This window comes from Rhinolophus sinicus, linkage group LG05 (genome assembly GCF_036562045.2).
Source record: "Rhinolophus sinicus isolate RSC01 linkage group LG05, ASM3656204v1, whole genome shotgun sequence".
Taxonomy (NCBI): Eukaryota; Metazoa; Chordata; class Mammalia; order Chiroptera; family Rhinolophidae; genus Rhinolophus; species Rhinolophus sinicus.
Window position 1 is genome coordinate 150,535,191 of NC_133755.1, and position 25,055 is coordinate 150,560,245.

At 33.7% G+C, this 25,055-nt stretch overlaps 1 protein-coding gene across 2 annotated transcripts in view; it reads left to right on the forward strand.

Moving 5' to 3' along the window:
- RNF217 (ring finger protein 217) overlaps positions 1-25,055 on the forward strand; it is a 126,757-nt gene that overhangs the window by 92,202 nt on the left and 9,500 nt on the right. Inside the window, exons 3-4 of one of the 2 annotated variants that reach the window (XM_019729507.2) lie at positions 1,934-2,098; positions 20,516-20,717. In XM_019729507.2, coding sequence (XP_019585066.2) covers positions 1,934-2,098; positions 20,516-20,717 — 367 coding nt within the window. The remainder of the gene's footprint in view (positions 1-1,933; positions 2,099-20,515; positions 20,718-25,055) is intronic. The other variant, XM_074333531.1, reaches the window with a different exon arrangement.

Here is a 25,055-nt window from a genome sequence, read left to right on the forward strand (position 1 = left end):
TGTCTTCCCCAGTTCATTTATTATGTTTGGAAATTACATTCACTGAGGCCCCATGTAATATTTACATCTATTTTTCATGTTTCAAAGACACAAGGGAATGATCGTGTTGTATTCTATTATCGGGAGGTCACCTACTTTAACTCAGTCTTACTTTTAAAATGACTTATTTCCCCTTAAATATCAGAAAAGGCAAAAATGGTTATTTTAAGTGACTGACTATTAATGTCCCATAACACACACACACACACACACACACACACACACACACACACACAAGGATTATCCTAATTTATGGGAGTAAAATCTTGAAAAAGTTTTTCAAGATTCACCGTATGTTAATAATCATGTAAAATTCTGACTTACTGAATAGTTTAACCACATGACTTTCTTTGACTTCCACATTTTGCTTTTCAGTTGTCAAAGAAAAAATGCTGTTTAGTATGAGGAAGAGTTTTGGCGCGGTGAAAAGATGCTGGCCTTGGAGCCCGACAGACTTTGTTTAAATGTGTTCTTAACACATACTTGCTATGCTACTTTTGGCAAGTTTTTTAATCTCTGTGAGCCTTAGTTTCTTTATCTGTAAACTTGTGATGTTTACACCTACTTTGCAGCATTATTTTGTTGATAAAACTGAGTAATGCTTGTAATATAGCAGTACAAATATTACCTTATAACAATTTCAAAAATAAATAAACATAAAGACTTAAAAATTTTATGAGAAAATATTATTTTGTTTTGATATAAATTAAAAGCAAACGTACTTTTGTTACTTCATAATTGCCTAGGAAGAACTATCTATTCTTGACATAAGTGAAAACTGCAGTGCTTTTTTGAGTTGTAAATCAAAGAGTTGTTATTACAATTGCCACTCAGTTAATGTATATACTGGAAACACCATTGTCCAAAAAGTAGTTTTCCAATAAAGTAAGTAGTGATAGTGTATAGTTTACCAAAAGAAATTCTAACTGATCTTCAAAATGTAGTCATTAAATTCACTCATACTACGGTAAAGTCATATGCAAGAGCACAGAGAATAGTCAGTTATCAATGCTGTTCATACTGAGACATTTCATTAATTCACTTTAATCAAACAGGGATAAGAAACTTAAGTTATCCCCTTAGGTGTTTAGAGAGTGAGGACCAGAAATCCTGCATGAGAATGGAATACTCCACTGTATTGTAAAATTAAGGAAGTCAGATAAAATATCTTCCATGTCAAATGGAAGAAAAATACTTTCAATGAACATACAAACACACTCTCACATACACCGCCACACAGTGAAAATACAAAGACATTTTTATGATGGTTTCCTAAGTACAGGCCACAGAGCCACCATACTGATATATTTCTAATAGGATCCTTTATATTATTTTTTATAATTAACCTCTCTTAGATTAATAGCAAACCAGGGCTATCCATTATTTCAGATGATGCTTCATGGCAAATGCTGGTATAGCAGTTTACTTGCCAGTGTGTTTTATTTGATGAAGCATCTGAAGGGCTTTGATTTTATAAAAGTGAATGAAGCCACTGATAAAAAGAACAATGGAAATGCCTGAGAAATTGGTTCAAGGGGAAGGCGAATTTAAGTGTGTGTGGATTTGGGGCATCATGAACCACAGGTTTTACTCTGTGTTTCAATCTTAGAGATTTTCTTAAGGCCAAATTGGTTTACAGAGTGTCCCAAGTGTTTAATTCCAGTATAGTCTACATACAGCCAAATCATCCATGTCAAAGCAATTCTTTCCTCCTTTAATAATAGAGTAGTCATATCTTATTGTATTTTAGATCTTGTGGAGGGGGAGATATTTTAAATCTGGACGAATTACAACCTTTTAGCTAATTTCCCCAAGCATCACCATTCTTATCCTTTAGACACTTTCAATATTTCTACAAATATTGAAGTACTTAATACTACTTTTCCTTACACAGATCCAGTGCCCCACTTGCCAATTCATCTGGTGTTTTAAGTGCCACTCTCCTTGGCATGAAGGTGTTAACTGCAAGGAATACAAAAAAGGAGACAAATTGTTGCGTCACTGGGCCAGCGAAATTGAGCATGGGCAGAGGAATGCCCAGAAGTGTCCAAAGTGCAAGGTGAGATAACTTTTAGGAGGAAAGGACAGAAACGTGTGCATCTGAATATCATTGAACAATAATATTACAATATTGAAGTAAATCAAATGTATAACTTTCTTAATGCAGGTATGGAGAGAAAGAGTATTTGCTGTTTCATTTTTGAAGAGTAACTAAATTGAAGATTTGACATAAAAGCAATGCATATCCTTATTTGTATTACATTTCAAAATTTAAGGAGTCTACCTATAAATATTGATTTTAAACGTCCAAATTCTTATTTTCCATTTAAAAATGGAAATGTGTATACAAGGAGAAGCTAGAATGAAAATGATGTAAAAGTATTATTTCCGCTTTGCCACATGTGCTATAATCACTTCCATTAAGCAAGCTCTGAATACTTGTAATCCTTTGCTTTTCTTTCCCTCTGCCATTGCTTATCACTTTAGGATTAAATTAAATTGATCATTTGCTTTTTGCAAATCTGGAGAGATAGAAGCTAATAGCTAAAATCAGGGCTTAGCAATTTTATGAATTCCCGGAAAGAGTCTGCTATAGAGAAATCAACGAGTCCAGCTTGAAGACCTTGGACTTGATGCTTACAGGATAGAATTGTTGAAATTGGAAGGTTTTATTTAAAGCTCACTTTAGAAAATTATACACTACATGTATATGTGCACTCTACCATATGTGGTTTCCCCTTTTTGCCAATTTTTGGAAATCATGTCTAAATTTTCTTTTAAGAACAATTCTGCAATTCCTTCCTGGAGACTTGGCACCAGATAAATGAAACTTGAATTATCAGAAAAGTTTTTAAATTAATCATTGTGAATCCCACTTGAAGTAATAAAAGTATATCTGAAACTGATTAATGAGCATGAACGTAATGCATACATTCATAATGCCAAATTCACATACTAGTTTATACATATAGTAAGTAAAACTGTTGCCTAAAATAACATGTCGCATTCCTGGTAATTGTAAAAAATTTTTGAAATACTTTAGATGACCTGGCCTTCTTAAAAGTGAGATCTAAAGATGTTTGCAATAAAGCTCTCTTTGTTTCCCTGTAGAAGGCAAATTCATCTGCAATTATCCTTTTGGTTTTAGGGCTGCTTCAGATCACTGCATTCAATTGCTCAGTACATATTTATTCCTCATTCACTGAAGAACAATGAGAAAGGAAAGCCTTTCCCCCCTTTCTGTTGTTGCCTTTTCAGTTTATTCAAAGCTACTGTTTAGTTTTACACTAAACAAATGTCAGTAGGAATTTAGGACTGCTGTTAAGTCATTCTACTGAACACTTTGTACATAAATATACTTTACATCTCTCTGGAAAGCTGTGAAAACAATTACCAGTTAGCCTGGCTGTGAGACATTATGCTGAATGAGCAATACTGCAGCATTATACATTGGGGAAATTCTGAATGAATTGAAGTAATACATAAAAGTATACATTTTTTACCGCAATCTCTTCATCTAACATTAAATGGACTCTAATGTGTAGAAAGAAAAATCAGCCAACTGTAAGGGCTTTACTGAATGCACTAGAAACATCCCCTGCTTTTAACAAATATAGAGTTAAGAGAAAGTATAGATGCTGATTCCCTTTGGAAGTAATACTAAAAGGTTAGAGCTTTAAAAGGAATTATCTTTTACGAAGGAGCCAAGGAAGATGGAATCAGGTTACATGAATACCTTGTAGCAGAGAATCTACTTTCTGGGGAGATTTAAGTTCCATAAAATTGATGTCAGTTTAAGTCATATTTTATAACTTGTTTTTAATACAAGTTGTTTCAGATTTCTTTTAAGCATATGAACTTAAAGCTTTGCATTTTCTTAATTGTGATTTTTCTCTTGGACCTTAAATTATATTTTCTCCATGAAATATTTCTATTCTTATAATAGAAATCTGTGAGGAGATATTACTCAGTGAATTAATATTTATTTTGTAGTCCAAGGCTTTATTTTCATAAATAATCCTTTTAAATTTGTAAATATAAAAAAGGAAGATTCTAGGAGTTTGTGAAAAAGAAAAATTTTATACAATGCTTCCAGGTGAACAAAATGATTACATATTTTCATATGAATATGTTTTCAATAACAATAATCAAATGTATTTAAAATTTTGTTGTGACTAAAGTATATTTATATTTTTATATCATGCATAGGTATATTTGTTTAACTCATGATTCAATAATAATTTTGATTTTTAAGTGATTATTTTATTTGTAAAGGTCATATAACATATAATAGAAATTTGGAAAAGAGAGGGAAAAAATTTACCTGGAATCTTGCCATTCCAATATTCTCACTCACTATTAACATATTTAGTGTGTCTCCTCAGTCATTCCCCTATTTAAGTAACTTTTTTTTAAGTTTTAATTGTACTATGCAGATAACTTGACATCATTTGTTTTTCCACTTAATATGTCAAACCTTTCTCTTGTTACTAAGTAGTTTTCATAACATTTATTTTATTAATAATGTAATCTTTGTTTAAATATCCCTCTGCTATTGGATACCAAAATTGGCTTTGTTTGCGTTGGAATTTTTCTTAAAAAAAAATCTATATGTTATATATAATGTGTTGATGATACTTATCTTGAATATATTGTTTTTCCATATTTAGGACCTTTAAAAGCATGTATTTCTAAAGGTAGAATCACTGGGTCAAAGGATATCAATGTTTTTAGAATTTTGTACAGATTGGCAATATGCTTTATAAAAAGTTTGAAACAATTTATAATTCTATCGCAAAAATGTGAGAAACTGTTCCTCTATGAATGTTTCTTATTAGCATTTCAAGAGTTTTTAAAATGCTAATTTACTAGTTTAAAAATATTTTGTTCCTATGTTTTGAATTTCCTTGTTTACTTTTATATTGAATATGAATTCATGTATCTTTGAGTTTGTAATGCCCCGTTTTAAATTTTATGTTTATATTCTTTGCCCATTTGTTTGGGTCAGGTTGGGGCATATTTTTTATTACAAAATTATAATAAGCTCTTTATTTGAAAATATTAACTCCATTTCTAGCATATTTTCTCTTCTAGCTTCTATGACATTTTTTTTGTATCAGTGATTTTCTTTTTTTACTTAATTGACGTGTGTGTGTGTGTGTATGTGTGTGTTTGTGTATTTTCTTTTAATTTTTAAAATTTTTTGTTTGACCAAATATATCATTGTTTTTCTTTTTGGGTGGGTACACACACACTATTTACATATATATATATATATATATGTGTGTGTGTGTGTATATATATATATATATATATATATACACATATATATAATAATAATTTGCACATACTGTATATGAAATTGAAAATAAAATGTGTATATATATTTATATATTTACATTTATTTTATACATATTTTGCTCCTAATCTTAAAAAGTTATTTATCAGCCAGAAGTTTGATGAAATGGTCTGTTTTCTTCTTTCTTTCAACTATTCAATTTCTAAATATTTTAACTGTTTAACCCACACATAACTTATTTTGATATTTATTACGCATTAGCTTTCTAAATTAAGTTTTCCAAATTGAGACCATCTAACCTACTTGTATTTATTAAATAATTCTCCCCTACCCATTTATTTGTAATTTTTTTCTAAACATGTTAAATTAATACATATAATAGTTCTTTTCTGAGCTCCCTATTCTTGTTGTTGCTATTTTTTCAAGAAAATTCTGTGCTTGTCCTGGTAAGTGTTAAATTATCATGCATTTGTACCCTGCATATGTATATTTGCCCATTCAAGCAAAGTTTGATAATCTATTATTTATTATTTTAATTAGTATTACAAGTATTAATAAACCAACTTTTCTTTCATTTGCTTATAAATGTTATTTCTCCTGTGATGAGTTTTTACCTTTCTCTCAAGTAGAAAGATCAATTTAATATATGGTATAGTATTATAAAGGGATTTATGCTGAGAAATCAAAATTGTTATTAATAACTGAATTGTGGCAAATAACCAAGATGAGTATTAATTCTTTTCCTCCCAAATATGATCAAGATACTTATATATGTCTGATTTTTTTATATTAAGGTAAAAATATAAAATACTTTAGGAAGTTATTTATTCATAGGATATTTTTATGGAAAGTTAATAGCAGCATAATAAAATCAAGTTTACTTAGTCATTTTTATTTAAATCGCACTGCTTCTTAATCAGTCACTCTTTTTATCTTAAAAATTTGTTTCTATTTTATATAAATTCTTAACTTGCAGAAAATATGCGCTAATTTTAAAATGTCTTTCTTGAACAGAGTTGCCACAAAATTGCATCTAATGCATGATCACTTTAACTTGAAATTAAATAAAGTTATGGGGACAGAGTCCCAGAGAGCAGTTCCAGGCTCTCAGCCTCACGTGAAAAGGTGCTAGCTCAGGTAATAGATGGCCATCAGCTGTTACTGGTTAGCCATTAGCCACTAATATAACTGCCGTGGCTACGCTAGGGCGTTGGTTGGTTGGTTGGCAGGCAGGCAGAGAAGCAGATGGCGGATCGTGGCTAGCAAGTGCGGTTATCAAGTGGATTGCAGTTAGCAAGGGGTTGTTGGTTGGCAGAGAAGTGTGGATTGCAGCTAGCAAGTGGGGTGTGTTGGGTGGCAAAGAAACAGACTGTGGATTGCGGATCATGTGGCTCCTGCTTCCTTTATCTCCAATCCAAATGCCAGCGAGAATATAGTGTATGACTCCCCTATCCATGGCTCCTTTGGTGTTCCTGTTTGGCCTCACCATATCCTGCGTTCTTATGCGGGGAGCGGGACCAGAGACTCCTCATGACAAAAGTAATAGAAGATTTAAATTGTGTTGGAGGTATTAGAATATTCATTCAGTTTCACATAAAAATTTATGTTGACACTATGTCTTATGGCACAGATTAGATACTAAACTTTGAGTTAATAAGAAAAATAAATTGCTAAGTCAAAGAAAATGAAAAGTTAGATGCACACCTGAAAATTAACAAACATAAAATTATACAACACAAAACAAATAAGTAAACAAATTTTAAGCAAATGTACACTTTAGATTTAAATTTTTAATGAAATGTTTTGGAAACAATATCAGGAGTCAAGTAGTTCTTTTTTTCCTATTGTAATAAAAACACAAAATTTACTCTCTTAACCATATTTAAGTGCAAATGTTGTTTTTTTAATTTATGATTTTGAAAGCTTCAAATACTCAAAGTATTCTAAAGTGTACAGACATTATGATTCTTTAAATGATAGGGTGACATACCACTAACTAAAAGCACAAACCAAAGTAATCTATTTTTAATGTTACTTTGTCAGAAATTGGCTACTACACATAATTTATTGTTCAACACATACTATTTAAAAGTCTGTTTAAAGGAAATTTTAAAATAAATATTTATTTTAATTTTTTTATATATGTGTGTCAGGTGGTAGCAAAACCCCAGCTGGCTATTCCTAAAGCCCTGAAAATTTTAGATTTTAGAAGAAGAATTAAAAATATATAATATTATTATCTAATAGTATAATAAACATTATTAAAGATAAAAAACATTTATGAAACCTTCAAGAATATGGGTGAGAACTTGTAAGAATGGTTAATGATCCAATCTTCTGGTTGTTCCTCAAAAGGTTTAGTATTAGTCAATTAGTGTTATTTACCTTAACCAGGTTTTGACTGTTAGCCATATTTTCTTTTTCCTTTGTAAAATTTTGAATTGTTGAAAACTCATTTTTCCAAAGCCAGATTTCTGCGTTGTGAGTATATATTTTTTGAAATACGTACTTTCAAAAGAGAGGTGGACACACCGTCAGGCCCTTTAATGTGATAATTTGAGGCAAGTCAGTTTAAAGCAAGCAGGAAGTTAAAGTTAATAACCAATTGTATAAAGGCAATAGATAAAGAAGCATTGTGTCTTCAAAAATATTTCTAAAGCAAATATTGCATTACGTTAACATTATTAAAAGTGAATGGTGACTCCATATGTGCCTGTTACATTATTATCTCTAATTTGTTAAATGTTTGAAATAGTTCATGATTAAAAATAAATAAAACCTAACAAGAGAACAGAAAGACTAGCATTACAGCTTTCTGGAGCTGCTTAAACATCTCTATTTGCCTACACACCTCTAAGAATTTGGCTGTTACATATTTTTTCCTTAGGTAAAAGTTAAATGTTACTCAGAATATTGGGCTTACTAAAGCAAAGTTGGGTTAATATTTCTCAAAATGATTAGCATTTTGTTTTTAATTTGGAAAATTAAACGGGAATTCCTCAAACATACCTTCCCTAAATTACCTTCTTCTTTGTTAAAGGTAACATATCAGAAAGTGCTGAATTCTGATATGCTATATTTATTTTATTCATGAAAATGCCTTTGTATAATGCTCTTTCTTTGCTGTGCTGGCACAGTAATAATAACAACAACAACGACAACAATAATAATAATATCTAACATATACTGATATCATGATGTGTTAGTCTCTGTTGTAGTTTTATACATATGTTGTGTCATCAAATCCTTAGATGTGATACTAAGATGCTAAGTTCCAATGTGCCATCCAGATCTTAATTATTAAGTGCCTTTTGGTACAACTCTAAGGTTTTTCACAGTAATAATAAATCTATAGGGCTTAGTAGTATGTATGTTACTTCTGTTGTCTCATTTAATTGTGAAAAGAAAGTTGTGAGGAAAGGGTAATTACTACCATTTCAAGATGTAGTAACAGTTTCAGAGAGGTTAAGTAACTGGACCAAAACGCAGGAAAGTTAATTATGTTCATTCGTGATTTATTGTGAATTTAGAATTAAGAGGACTTACTTGTTATGATATTTCCCTTCAGATATTTTATTCTCTTATATCCTGCAATAGGATGCTTTGGGCACAAATGTATTTTTAGAGATAATGACTAATTTGCCTGTTTACATAAAATGAGCACAAAAGCTATGTCTGTGGGCTCTTATTCGTATATCTGAGTTGTAGCTATGTCGTCTGTGGTTGCTGAAGAAAGAACTTGAAATATTAGTGGTGGATCTTATAGATAATCCCGCAATTTTCTAGCATTGCACACACCACTGGAAAAGCACATTCAGGGTCCAGTGACTGCTTTCAAGTAGTACCCATTCAGGCAAAAAAGAGCTTCTCTTTGACTACTGGTTACCCATTTTAACTCTAGATTGCTTGAAACCACTAAATTTGGAGCAGTGGTTATCATTGCTACTAGTTTCTTGGTGTGGCAAAGTCTAGACCTTAGTTGTAAGAAGAGTCTGATCGTATAGTGGCAGATACTTTCTAGGATATTAAGTGTATTGCATCCAATGCCCCAATTTTATGAGAAATCATTTTAATATTTGTTTACTATCTTGAGATTAAATTTATAATATGACTGCATATAACATTTCATTAATTATAATGTAAAATCGAAATAAATGAAAATATCATGAAATAACATGTATTTCAGCATGTAAAAGCTCAGGTACCATGACATTAAAAGATACAAAGAAGCAGTCAAATTTTTTAGCCTATTTATAATGCATAAATTTGGATTTAAGAAAAATTTGGATTTAAGAAACTTTGAGGTGAAGCTTAAATATTATCAATACCTACTCTTTATATTTGACATTTTTAAATGAGGATAAAGTAAGTACATATGTATGTTTATATATGTATGCATACATATGTATGTATACATGTAGCTGTATTGCTAGAAAATTCAATATACATTAAGCCATGCAAACATATTTTGCACTTATATACAAAATGGAGTTTGATTCTGAATACAATCAGTCTTCTCAATTTACATAGTAGTTATATAACTGAAAAATCCATTATCTATTAAACCATGCAAATGTTATTTTGCATTTATATGTGAAATAGAGTTAGGGTCTATGTTCAGATTTATAAACAGATTTTCCCCTGTATGAAACATCTAATGTATTCGAGACCTTTATGGACAGAACCTAACTCTCTACTGTGCAGGATATCCCAAGGATTGTAGGACAGCCATAAATGCCAGTATCAGCCAAACATCCCCCTCCAAAAAAAACACAACACACACACACACACACACACACACACACACACACACACAACACCTCTGAAACATCTCCAGGGAGCTGAGAGCCCTTATTGAGAGCCTTTGTTGTAGTCTCATGAGAGGGATGAAGTCCAGTGAGGGATAAAATCCAGCGAGCTGTGTAGACAGGAGATTGACTGAGTAAAAAACTGTCCATTTTCCATGTGAATGCAGATGGGGCCACTTTTGCTAAAGAATCTAAAGCTTTCTTAGCCAGTTTATTTATTTTCATTTCAAGTTTTAAGAGTTGTTTTTTTCTTTCTACAGCAAACTCAGAATTCAAAACGGTACCAATTTTGCTGGACAGCAGTCCATAGGCAGAATATAAAGGTTTGGGGGAACTGTGAGCAAAGGTATATATTCAGATGCCTGCTCAATGTCTTACTTGCCTTAATAGACTTCTCCAACAAGAGTATATCTTCCTCTCTCCAAGGCAGTTAGTTCTTCTCATACTTTCTTCATCTCGGTAAATGGCAACTCCAACCTTCTAGCTGCTCATGTCAAGAATTTATATCATCCCAGACTTTCTTTCTCTCACACCCCACAGCCGTCAGTCATTAAGTTTTGTAGATTGTACCATTGAAATATGTACATCTGAAGCATATGTGACTTTACTGACAATTGTCACCCCAATAAACTTTAATTAAAAAAATATAATAATAAATAAGAAGAAAAAGAAATATATTCAGAATTTGACCACATCTCAGCACTCCCACTGTCTCTAATCTGACACAGGCCATCATCATCTTTCTCTCTCTAAGATTTTTACAATGGCCTCCTGACTGGTTTCTTATCTTCACAGTGTTCTTACCCCAGCAGCCAGAATAAAGCTGTTAAACATAAGGCAGATTGTGTCACCTGATGTTCAAAACCTCCCATGGTGCCCATCTCACACAGAGCAAAAGCTAGTCCTTATAATGACAATATGAGCCGTCATACTGCGGACACCCCTCAACCCCATTATTCCTCTGACCCCATATTCTACTTCCTTCATCCTCCTCAGCCATACTACCCTCCTTGCAGTGCTTAAAAACATCAAGCATGCTCCCTTTTCAGAGTCTCTGTATTTGCTCTTCTCTTTGTCTGAAACATTATTTCCCCAGATATCTGCACGGCCAACTCTCCACCTTTCATGTCTTTGAGCAAACCTCAGCTTCTCAGTAACCACCTTCCCCTACCTCAACAAGTAAAATGCCCCGTATAAGCTTTATTTTTTTCACCATATTCTTTATCACTCTTTAATGTAGTAGATATATTTTGCAGCCATGAGAGCAGGGTTTTTATCTGTTTTTTGTTTTGTTTTGTTTTTTTAAAGATTTTATTGGGGAAGGGAAGCAAGACTTTATTGGGGAACAGTGTGTACTTCCAGAGCTTTTTTCCAAGTCAAGTTGTTGTCCTTTCAATCTTAGTTGTGGAGGGTGCAGCTCAGCTCCAGGTCCAGTTGCCATTTCTAGTTGCAGGGGGCACAGCCCACCATCTCTTGCAGAAGTTGAACCAGCAACCTTGTGGTTGAGAGGATGAGCTCCAACCAACTGAGCCATCTGGGAGGCAGCTCAGCTCAAGATGCCGTGTTCAATCTTAGTTGCAGGGGGCGGAGCCCACCATCCCTTGTGGGACTGGAGAAGTTGAACCAGTAACCTTGTGTTTGAGAGCCCACTGGCCCATGTGGGAATTGAACCGGCAGCCTTCGGAGTTAGGAGCATGGAGCTCTAACCGCCTGAGCCACCGGGCCGGCCCAGTTTTGATCTGTTTTGATCCTTAAAGTAGCTTTAGCATTTAGAGCAGTGCTGGGCACTGTGTAACACTAAATAGATAGTTGTTAAATGCTCCAACATCATTTTTCCTTCCTCCCTATATGGACTTTTAGTGAGAATCCATTATGTGCTCTGTAAAATATAGTCCTTTTTTTCATGAATCTCATAGAAGTTGAGACACAGTCATTACACTGAGAAGGATAAAACACTGTTACACTTCAGTAGCGCTTTGCATAGTATTATAAGAGGGTTCATGGTGAAAGGGACATTTCATTCATCTTGGGGAATGTTGAGGATTATTGGATGGATTTTTGGGGTGATGAAAGGTATCCAGGAGGGGGAGTGTTACAATTAAAAGTACAAGGGCACAGAGCCAGGAAATGTGTGCTGTGTACAAGAGCCACAAGTACTTTGTGGTTCCCTTAGACTAAAGTTCACAGAAGGAAGTGGTGAAAGGTGGGGCTATAGAAGCAGACAGAGGCCTTGGCTTTGTATGCAATGTTAAGAAACTTGGATTTTTTTTTTTCTTCAGACTGAAAATTTGTAAACAGGGGAATGCTGGTATCAGATTTATATTTTGTTGGTTGTTGATTATATGAAGGTAGTTGTAGATATCTAGAAGGAAATTATGACAGTGTGAGCTAAGCTAGTGAGTGGTCAAATGACTGGAGAAGAGAAGAAGGATTAGATAAGTGTCTTGTGCCTAAAACTATCTGATTTTCGTGACTAGTTGGATGTGGGAAGTAAGAAGAATATAACCACCAGATATCTAGCTTGGGTGTCTAAATGGCTGGTGATACCATAAGCAGATAAAATAATGAAGATGGGCCTAGTTATATTTTGCTGTTGTTGGGCCAGCGGCCTGTGGAATGATGATGAATTTGGTTTTCCTTATTTGACTTTGAAATGGCTTTAAGTCAGGTAGGTAGGTATATATATGACCAGGAAACAGAGGTTACATGAGTCTGCAGCTCAGAAGCCAGGACCGCAGTGGAAATTAAAAGTGAGATTACATTGTTTTGTACACCTGAAACTAATAAAAAAGAGAGAGAGAGGAGAGGGGAGGGGAGGGAAAAGAGGGGAGGGGAGGGGAGGGCAAGGAAGGGAGGGGAGGGGAGGGAAAGGAGGGGAGGGGAGGGCAGGAGAGGAAAAATAAAAGAAGGAAAAGAAATGAGATCCAGTAGAAGGAAGTTGAAACAATTTGAGTGTGGAAGAGATTACCCAAAGAGTATGTGCAAAATGCTGAGCCATGGATGGAATTAAGGGATAGGTAAGGAAATAGGAACCTAAGAGACATAAGAAGAGCACCTGGAAAAGAGGTGACATTGAAGCAAGAATATATAAAAGGTCAGAAGGAGACAGTGATCAACTGATTAAATGACACTGAGAGATACAATAAGATTTTAAAATTTGAATTTGGCAATTAAAAGGTCATGGATAATACTCATTTGTTCTTTGAATACATATTTATTGAGAACACACTATATGACAGGACCTATGCAAATCCCTTTAATAAAATAATAAACAATGTATACATGATCTGGGCCCCTTTAGATCTTATCAACTGGGAGATAGAGGGTTTGAGTGGAGGAATACAGATAATTAGAGAGTTTTAAAATGTAGAGTGAGAAATGCTGGGACAGGACTGGGGCAGGTTGCTCCTCATTTCATGAATACAGTGCCATGAATATGCTGTGCTGGGGATACTGTCCCTACCGCTGAGTCCTGTTAACTGGTGAACTGCTACTTGACCTTCATTTCTCAGATCAAATGTCACTGCCCTAGAAAGCCTCTTCTGACCCTTAGACTAAATCAAGCCCCTTCTACTAAGTACTCTCTTCACACTTTGTCTTTTTTCTTCATATCGTTTGTCATAGTTTATGAGCGTATATTTATTTGTACAATTGATTAATGTCTGTCTACAACTTAGATAACAAGCTTTAAGAAAAGCAGCCATGTCAGATTTTATCAATGGACAAATAAATAGTTCTTGAGCGCATGAATGAGTGAATGTTTCCTGGAGAAAAATAGCGTATTGGATGTCTTGGTAACATGGGGTTGCTGTCAACTGAGGAGGAATAAAAGCAGAGAGTATAGGGTATTCTTTTAAGAAGCTTTGTAGAAATGGAAAGGTGAGAGTAATTATTGACTAGAAGGTTATGTGGAATTAAAGGAAGGATTTCTTAGGATTGAGAATTACCTGAACTATTGGCATGGTAAGCAATGTCACAGAGGGAAACAGGGGAAGATGGATGTGAAGGAGGGGAAGACTGGCATCGGAAGATTTCTGAGAACAGGCGCCAAAGGGTCAAGGGCAGTGTGGTAAAGAAGAAGGAAAAGTAGGGGCTACTTTGTAGTAAGCTCTACCCCAAGGAATAAGAATAGGACAGTACTCTATACTCTTCTCCAAGAATTGCTGTCATCGTACATCAATCATACGTCTTAACTTGACATCCGTATGAAATTTCCTGTAACAAAGAAAACCAGTACACTGCAGGACAATTAAAGTTGTCAGAGTATTGGCTTTTAAAAGCTAACATAGCAGGGGACACCATCTAATTTTGAAATCAACATGTTATTTGTGTTCTGTTTTACAATATAGTCTAATAGAGGTAACCACTTTTAGTTTGATGTGACAGACAAGGATTCACTTGTCTCTCCATTTTTTTTCTTCTCCTTCCAATTTTTGATGGTGATTTCAATTCTTCTTTTGATTATCTTTTACCTTTAAATAATGTGCTTAATCTTCTATTCAATACATTAACAATTTTAGATGATATATGAAGATCTAGCCATCCTGCAATTCTTTTTGCTTCTTCCCATTTCCTGTATTCTATAAGCTATAACTTTGTTTATATATTGTCAAATTAAATAGCACTCACAAAATACAATATTTAATACTTCTGTTTTTTCTAAAGGATGATTCTAATGTTTAAAAACCCGTTGGGTGTTTACATAATCAAGAACATATAATTATGGAACTTAGGATTCCATTTCCTTTTCTGTGAGATCACAATTTCTAGGGAAGGTGCCCTTAGCATCCTTGTTCGCTCTCAATTGCTTAATCATGCCATATTTGGTTATGCCTCAAATTTGGAACTTTCATACCATTAGTTTTGTTTTGCTTTTCCTGAAAGTTCTCATTCTTTTTCTTTTTTCCTTACTGAGAGTAGGCATACCCATTTTATTTACTATGTTATTTAATATTTAGCTCCTGAGTTATTTTATTGCTGGGTGTATATTCCATTGCTATCTTTTGAAGATGTTCTTAAAACCAACTGACTTCGTATTCTAAATTGGACTTAATGCTTTTCAGCTTTTTCTGAGATTTCTTAGTATTCATTTTTGTATGTGCTAGCATTGTCTTTTCTTGAATTTTACGTTCACTTAATGAAGTGCTTCCTTGAATTATGGCCCCAGAAAAGGTACAGAGGAGTCTTAGCAGCTCTGGAAGTGTTTTATTTTTGCCCCACATATTAATTTTTATAGTTGGACAGAATTTTAGGTTCATAATATTTTTATCAGATCTTTGAAGGCTTTGTGTATATGTTTGCATTTTTAAAAATCCCTACATTATGGAGAATAGATGTAGTGAGCTAAGTAAAGAATTAAGCATTACTCATGGGATTTTTTTTTTTTAACTTTCCTCATAACTTGCTTTTAATCAAGTCTTCCAGATATCAAAAGCCACCAAGGCACGCACATATAAAAAATACTTTTAAATAGAGTAAATTATTTCTTGGTGACAATAATATATAATAGTTAATTTAGTTATCATTTCCTGCTTAAAGAATAAAATAAGCCTTCCTTTCTTGGTGAAAGTGGAGATAAATATTTGTGGGCAGAATATACAATGGGTTAGATATTTAGCAGTTCATTTATTCTTTCACTTTACGATTAAGTAGAATCTGTATGAAAATAAAAAACTGAATTCTAGTTCTATTTTTAGATACTTTGTGGGCATTTTATTAAACTAAATATAAACAACTTGAGGAAGACAGGTTTTATATATATATATATATATATTTTATGAATAATCTCTTATGACAGGTGTTGATATATCCTATGAAGAATAGCATAGGCTCAAAAATGGCCCATGTTGTTATTTTTGTCTATGACAATGTGGACTTCGTATCAAAAACTCTTATTAAATATCTGGAATATTCTGAACATTCATGTCATGACTTATAAGTGTAAAGAGGTATAAGCAACATTTAGTTTCAGTGTTCAACTCCTTCAGTATTAGCAATCCTTATTTGTTATAGATGGAGAGAGATAAACCCTGTGAGTAATAACAAACCAAATGACAGTTGAAGTTTATGATCAGTCGGCTTAATCTAATGAATTAAGAATATCTCTTCGGTCCTATTCTATCTCCATCTCTTAAGTAAAAACAGAATTTTGATTCTAAATCATAGCCACTTGAGTGATTCATTTGTTTTTAAGCAGAGCTAAACTGATGAATGTTTTGAAGCTATAATAAAAAATCAAAACAGCTTCATTGAGAAATAAAATGAAATTTATGTAAATATAATTTAAACCTACATTTTAAGGCTTGATATTTTAAAAATAAACAAAGATGGCATTGTTAAAATGTGATCTTTAACGATATACACAAGATAACTCATTTAGCATGTGAAACTTATTATCCCCTGGATGTCAGGAGTTCAAAATTACAACTTGCTTAGCAAATGTGAAAAGTAATGTCTCCTGTTGCACTTTAACTTGCATTATGTCAGTTCATTTCTCTGTTAGTATCAAGTTATATTTATATATAATCAAGATATATTTGCAGTAGCATTAAAGGAAGCACTGTGTATTTGACAGCCGGTTAATTATGAAATCATTTTTTCTTGATTAAATCATTGCCTTTACGTGTGTAAAGTATTCAAATTAAGCTATAGAACTATGTAGTCCTGCAGTGTACAAAGTTACTGTAGAGTATTGTCAGAGCTTGGAATTTTATCACTTTCTGTGCAGAAATATTATTGGACCAACAATATTCTAGTTGCCAGCTGTGTTCAGAATATTGTTTTAGAAATAAGGAAACACTGTTAAGAGAGACTGTAAGTTGCAGTCTTCGTGATTTAAATGAAAAAATTAATTTGTGTCATAAAGATTTTAGAACCCAATGAAACAATATTACACAGAGATGTAAAATGACAGTGAAAATTGTATATGGAATTTTAAAGCAAATGAACTGTCAGTGACAAGTTTACCTTATTAGAACAAACTTTCTGTCAGAAAAAAAACACTTTTGATATTGTTTTAAAGGAAGAACATGAAATAAAACACTGCAGAAACACTCAGAGTTGCCTTGTACGGGAGAGCAGACATGTTTGTCTGCTAAGTGCAAAAATTATGCTGTCAATTAACAAAAACTATGACTGACCCTCTGGTTTTATTTTTAAGTTTATAATAAGAGTCTGCTTAGCATAATAAAGAAAAACAGACATAAATCAAAATCCTTTCTGCATTCACTGCAGCAGATTACTTTTCTGATCTCTGGTTATGAGTAAGACTGCCAATCTCACAATGTGGTTATGAGACTGAAAGGTGATAATGTATGTACAATGCTTGGCACATAACGGGCTCTGAGCAAATATTAGTCATTTTCTCTTTAGAGGTCAAACACAACGCTGCTACGTGACTAGGAAATGTTAAGCTTTATCGTCTCCATTTTAAAATCAAATACAATATACAGTCAAAAGTTGAGTGTATGATGAAATAACCTTTATTCTGGGTGCTCAGCAGTTCTCTTTGAACATGTTTTCTCCTAGTGTTCAGGTGGTAATGGATCAGACATGGTTCCGGGTCCAGTAGGAACCTTTGGCCGACATTATTCCTGAACACCATCTACTGTGCTAAGTGGATGGGGCAGAGTAATCAGTCTCCAAAATCATTCCCAGAAACAGACACTAGAGGAGAAGTACTGAACTAGGGGCAGATTTACCAGGAAGCTACAGAGCCTACGCTTCAGAGACCCTCATCTGCACAAGTCCCTTTTTTGACCTTGCATCTAATTTGTGTTTGTAATTTACATTCTTCTCCTAAAAGAAGGCCCCTCCAATTAGATAACTTTCAGACCCCACAATACCTGGATCCACCCTGATTAGACTGTCAGGTAAAGGAAACACAAAATTTCAATGAAATTTTAAAAGGATGAGTTTTCCAATAGCAAGAAAAGTAAGTCTTGCTTGTATTGTCCAAATGACAATTCGTTAGGAACCCTTGACCACAGATGCTCAATACCCTTGACCACAAGCTAGCACATGTCTGTCTAGGAAAGTGCTCTCTAGTCCAGCATCTGCCAAAGAATTACCCATATGAAGAAGTGAGAAAGGAGACCACCTGTCAATCTGGGAGTGTGCAGTTACATTGTCCAGGTATTTTATTTCTCACATTTTTTGGTGAGTAAAGGGCAAGGGATAAATGGGAACCAATATTACATTGATCTGACTCAGTATGTGCCAAACAATGGGTTAGGCACTCTACATATATTATCACATTTTTATTCTCACCTAAGTAATATCACCTAAATTGAGACTTGGGAGAAGTCAGGTAACTTCATTTTATGCAGCTAGCGGAGCCAGAATTTAAACACGGCTTCTTAAAGTCAAAGCCCCTGTTGTTTCATCTTCCCTATGTGACTGAGGCTTTCCTGTCAAGAATCAGTCAGTCACTAGAAGGGAATGCACATTTAACCTACAATCGACCTAATGATTTTGAATACCTAACATCCTGCCAGACACTTAGTTAATTTTCTTCCTTGGTTCATTCACTTACCGTATATTATGAGCCTACTGTGTGCCAATCATTGCACTGCCTATAATGTGCTGCTCTCTGCTTAATTACTACTGCTTCAATAGCGTCACCATAACCTAGAAGCTTTCCAGATAGGTAGATTGATAGTCAGATAATAGGTAGGTAGGCAGCCAGCCAGCCAGACAGACAGACAGATGGATAGACAGAAGGATCAATGGATGGATGGATGGATTCACAAATATATGTATTGCTGAAATGAAACTTTATCCATTACTATGATTAATCTTTTGTTGTTTTAAAAGTGGCCTCAAAAGTCCTTTTAAAATTCATATTGTTTATTTAAATGAAAGTTTAAAATTTTAGTTATTTTATCATTAAACTGAAATACTGCATATGATTTGGATTTAGCAACTTCAAACTTTTTATTCTGAAAACATAAAATAAGGTTATATTTTGAAATGGATAATTTTCTTAATATCTCAATATTTTAATTTCTCTTTTCACATTAAGACATTCTCTTTTTCCTCAATGATTTTATGCTATTTCCATAATCATTGTCCAGTTCTTGAAAAAATGATTATAACTGCGCTACCACCAAAGTTGAGAGAGCTGCACTGTGTATTGGGGAAGGAGAACATGATTTCAAATGAAATATGTACAGTTGTGGACTGTGGCCAAGGCCTAACAGAGAAGAGTCAAGCAACCACTGGAGGGTTTAACTCACCTGTTAATTGTGAAGTTCTCAAATGCATTAAAACATTCACTGACACACTAGTCCCAAAGCAAAGTCAAATATGGTATTGGGAACATTTTAAATAAGTTTTCTAAACAAAGAACTTTATATATTACTATACATATATATAAAAAATATAAGAATAAGTGATATGTGACTTTAATGTAGTAGGTGCCTACTCTATAGTGAAACGGAAACTCTTTTTACTTGGTCCTGTTTTAATCACAAGAGAGTTGGGCAGTATAACCCAACCTTTTTTAATGAAATAATGTTTTCTTTCATAAGTGCTCAACTAACAAATTGTGCACATATTTGAGTGAAAGATGGCATCGATTTATTAGTGTCTATGAGGATTCTGAGTCACGCATCCATTATATCATGTAATATTTTGATTATAACATGTCCTCGGTGCTTGAGACAGTGACTATCACATTGGGTCTGTGATGTACTATTTAAGAATAAATTCTTTGTTACATTATGGATGAAACTATATTTACATGTAACTTAACTGCAGCATTAGAGGAAAATATTTAGTCGCCCATTTGGCATGATGCAAACAAGTCTATAAGCATATTTGCAAATAGTGTTAGAGTCCGCATTGTGAAATTAACATGACATTGTGAATACACTTACAGCTGTTTTTGTTTTCTTTCACAAAAAGAGCTTTCTGTTCCTTAATGTTTATTCACAAAAAATGTACATAATCCTTTCTTTTAAGGAATACTCTTTACCTCCTCTTTCTCCCCAAGTCACCTTGTTCTTGCTGATTATAACATAAACAAAATATACTTTCACAGCATTTTAAATTTCCTCCTAACCATTGAGTTAGGTGTTTGTCTAGAAAGATATGTGAGTTTTCTTTGGGATGTGATTGATTATATATTGGTCAAAAATCAGCCAACATTGTACCTGAAATGTTATTGAGCTTTGTACATAGGAAGTATTTGATACAAATATGATCTTGGAGAATGTGATTATAAGTAAATTGACAGCCTCAGGAAAACAGTGAAAGGCTTTTATTTTGTAGAAACTTGTAAGTGTTGTTCCATAACATTTGCTAGATTTTACTTTTTAAAATTTTAATAACCTTTCTTTCTTTCTCTTTCCCTCTTTTGCTGACACAGATCCACATCCAGAGGACTGAAGGATGTGACCATATGACCTGTTCACAATGTAACACTAACTTTTGTTATCGATGTGGGGAGAGATACCGCCAGCTCCGTTTCTTTGGAGACCACACATCAAACCTCAGTATATTTGGATGCAAATATCGCTACCTCCCAGAGAGACCTCATCTAAGGAGATTAGTGCGAGGGTCTGTCTGTGGTGAGTATCCCATGGCTTCCAGGACTTTTCCCTGGGAAGTAAGCAGAGATGCTAGAACTTAGAAATGTAATAGCCATGATAATTCTGAGCACCTACCAGGTATTCTAGTGGGGCCTTCACCCCAAAACAGGAAGAAGATTAAAATTAAAAATTTAAGTTTGTTAGCAGGACCTTACTTACATGAGCAAGCAGATTTTGTTCGAAAAACAAATTATTCATTATACTGCAGAAATGTGAAGTTATTAGTCTTTTAAATTTCTGAAACCCTATTGTAAGCCACTTGTTGAAAGAAACAATGTCACATTTATTTTTATATTGACAATACCTAGCAGCAAATCTTCCACATATCCTCCATTCATTCATGGACGACATACAGTACAACACACAAAATAATCCATTATGTTTCAGAGCCTCCGTAATGGAGTTCTATCGTATCTATATAGTTGGTAAGTCATTGTATATATTTTTCTATTGTATTAATAGTTACTATTAATAACAACCAGTTAATGAAATGAGTATCAAATATCCTCATTGCCTACCAACCCAAGTTTAAATATCCCTCTTCATACTCAACAATACGCAGTCTCATACACAAATATGAAACATAACACAGATTCCTACTCTAGCCCAATGCCACCTCCTTTCTGGGATTCATTGTTCTTCCGATTTAATAGTTCGTCCAATAGCTCACTACTTCTCTGGAATGTACCCACTGTGAGATTTCTTCCTCTCTTTCCATCATGAAGGACTCCATTCTTTCTTTCTCAGGCAGTCTATCCCATGCATATGCAATACTTGTTAACATCTTCCACATTGCCACTTTTCCACCTACTTTTGCCTAGTTATTTCATGAACATTTATTTATCTCACTTTAGCCCTCCATCACTTTATTGCTATTGCAATCCATTCCCCTCTGCAGAATGATATGATGGTTAATCAGAACAAATGATACATTGTATCAGGTAAAAGACAGAACATATATTTTAAAAGTCACTTTAACTTATGGAAACCAGTGCCATCATTTTCTAAAATCTTGTATGATCTATATAAATATCCTTTTTGAACTTGAAACATAATTTTCCATAGCCAACAGCATTTAATATAGTCAAGATCGGTTTTAATGATTTTCAATGTTTGTTTTCTGTTTATTTGTTTGTAGTGCTACACATTGTAATTATATAACCAATATTTACATATTAGATAAATAGATTTTGGAGGGATAGCTATAACAGCACTACCATGAGAAAACTAACTGTAAATTAAGTTATGAGCTGTAACCTATTTGTAAGTCCTTACATATAGAGAGCAACCTTAAAACACTAAATCCTATATTTTCTGCGTTGTTGGTTATTTTCTTTCCTATTTCAATGCCATTTTTTGGCAAGATGTTTTCTTTCATTTTTATTTTAAGTAATCTTTTATTTAACCATCTTTTTTCCCCTTTTTGTGTTTTCTGTTTAGGCATTCTTAAATAAGGAAAGTTATTTCTTGCCCTATTTGTCCAATAATATTTTGGATGAATTCTCTTTGTGTCCTCTCACTGTTTACCTAGATGCCACAAGAATCCTCTTCTCAGGTCATTAAAAAAGTCAAGTTACATAACAGCCTGTGGAATGGACAGCCCAGAGACATTGTCAGGAAGGAAATATCTTCTCTGTATAGTCCTTCTGTTTTTTTATTTTAAAATTTTATGGTCAGTTTTCTGTAAATGGGTCGAGGGGGAGGGTATTTTTAGCCTATTTTCTACCCCATGTGTGTGTATTCCAAAACAAACCTGATAATGTAGAGAACAGCTGCCCTTTAAGATAAGCTCTCTCTCCCACACATATTTCCCCACCTCCAGCACAGCTGTCCCTAACTCCTATTGGACTGTAACTCCCAGTGGAGTGATCGCCACCTCTCCATCTGTAGATAAGGCAGGAAAAGGGGTTACTCTGTAAGTCACAAATTCACTTTCTCCCTGCCATATAAGAGAGATGATGCCTTATGGCAAAGCCCTCCCACCCTCTGTCCATCTGGATGTAACCCAGTTTGCTCCCTCAGTTTGGGACTATGGCTACCAGGTATCCTTGGACAGAGGCAGAGAAAGGGCCTGCTCTTCTCTTACAGATGGAGGATACAAAATATGTTCTGCATCCCATGTGGCTATGTGTGTAGCTACAGGTTCTGCTCCTAGACAATAAGGAGACCAGAGATTTAAAGATGAATAGCAGCCTCTGACATGGGGGCACCTCCCTAGTAAGGAGTAGTAGGCAGATTATTCAGTGAATGGCATTGGGAATAAAACTGACTGAAGAAAAACACTTCATTCTCATATTATTCCATGCAAATATTCAAAGTATTAAAATATTTATTAGCAAAGAAAATGTAGGTTTTTAACTGATTTCTGGATGGCAAATAATTTATATGAAGAAAAGCAATGGGTACCCCTCCAGTAATAAATACTCTCATTAAAAAAAAAAAGACGAGGTCTGAAGCCAGAATTGAAGAAATACAAATAGCCAATAAATGTGTTTTAAAATATTCAATATTATTAGTAGAGATATAATTTAAAATACAATGAGATTTTTTTTGGATTATTGGTCAGCGAATATTTTTGTCAAGTTAATGCTCCACTTTCATATACTATTAAATGAATTGGAAATTTTCTGTAATTCTTTTGCAAAGAAATTTGGTAGTAATGTGAAGGGCATTTTAAAATGTGGTGTATCTAGATAGGACAATGGTTTATTTGCAAGTATAATTTCAAATAGCAAAAAGGAACAAAAAATTAAGTACTCGAATAAATAGGATATGATAAATAGATATGATAAAATATTAGTGTATGCTTAATCCCTAAAGACAGTTTCAAAAGTAGGCTTAAACATGTATTGAACATTGATTGCATGATTGGAATAAGTTTATTACTTCCCAAAGAGAGAAAGCGTGTATCTGGGTCTTTGAGCTATGTAAGGTTTGGGGGGAAAAAAAAAGTGCTGTTACTTTGCAGTAATATTTCATTAATATTATGAAAATATATTGATAATTATTTGTAAACGAAACATACTGAGCTATGTGTACAGGAAAACAGATTATTTTAAAATATGTGAGCCAATATATTTTAAACTTATGCATAGCTTTACGAATGTATGAAATATAATTTAGTATTACTTAATTGGATTCTGTCATTGGTGAAAAATATAAGTAAAACCCATGGCTAGACATTGTGTCAATTGAATAGCAATTTTTTTAAGTTAGCTATTAAGAACTGTATTTTCTATTTGTCTGGTCATGATTTCAAATGCTTACAAAGACCATTTCTTAAGAATAAAAAAGTTAACATTTTTCTGACAAATTTCCAACAAATTGCTCCTGTATGTTTCTTTCTTTTTTAATGTAATTTATTATTCAAATTACTGTGCTTAATTTGTAGAATGGAATTGCAGGTTTATTCTTTTTTTAATTATTTTTTTTTCAGTTACAATTGACATTCACTATTATATTAGTTTCAGATATAGAACATAGTGGTTAGACATTTATATAATTTATGAAGTGATTCCCCCTGATTAGGCTAGTGCCAATCTGACATCATAAATAAATTATTACCATGTTATTGACTATATCCCCACGACTATTTTGTAACTGCCAATATACCCTTCTTAATCCCTTCACCTTTTTCACCCAGCCTCCTCAACCCGCCTTCAATCTGGCAACCATCAGGTTGTTCTCTATATATTTGAGTCTGTTTGTTTTATTTGTTCGTTTACTTTGTCTTTTCTTAACAGCTGTGTGATTCTGCTGCAATGTCCTTCCATTCCTTCCTCATCTCTTGTGTTTGGGTTTTGTAGCTATATACTGCTGTGTCCCAAACCTTAAGATCAAGATTACTATATAACAAGATATTAACTACCAGCCTCTTTTTTTGAGCTAGTGCCTCTCAAAGTTAGTGCCATTCTGATTGTGAACTCTGTGCTATGTTTGCCTAGAACTAGAGTTTATTATAATCATGTTCATTTATTTATTTAGGGGGAAAAAAAGGCAAGTAGATGCCATTTGTCAACCTTATCAGTATTTAGCCTTCTTATAAGTGCTTCCTTTTTAAATTTGTTAAAATGATTCATTTGAATAACCTTCAATATATCGTATGTTTATTGGAAGTCCTCTAACAATAGGACTGAAACATCCCATTTATTTATCCCAGTTTATTAGGTGTTCATATTGTTAGTTTTCTTTGGACCCAGGAAATAAATAAATCACGTTTTCAGATGTGGGCTTGGGCAAAAGCCCTCTGTAGTACCTACCAGCTAATTATATTTTCGAGACACAGCTCAGAATGTGTAGCTCCTGTCTGAATCTTTC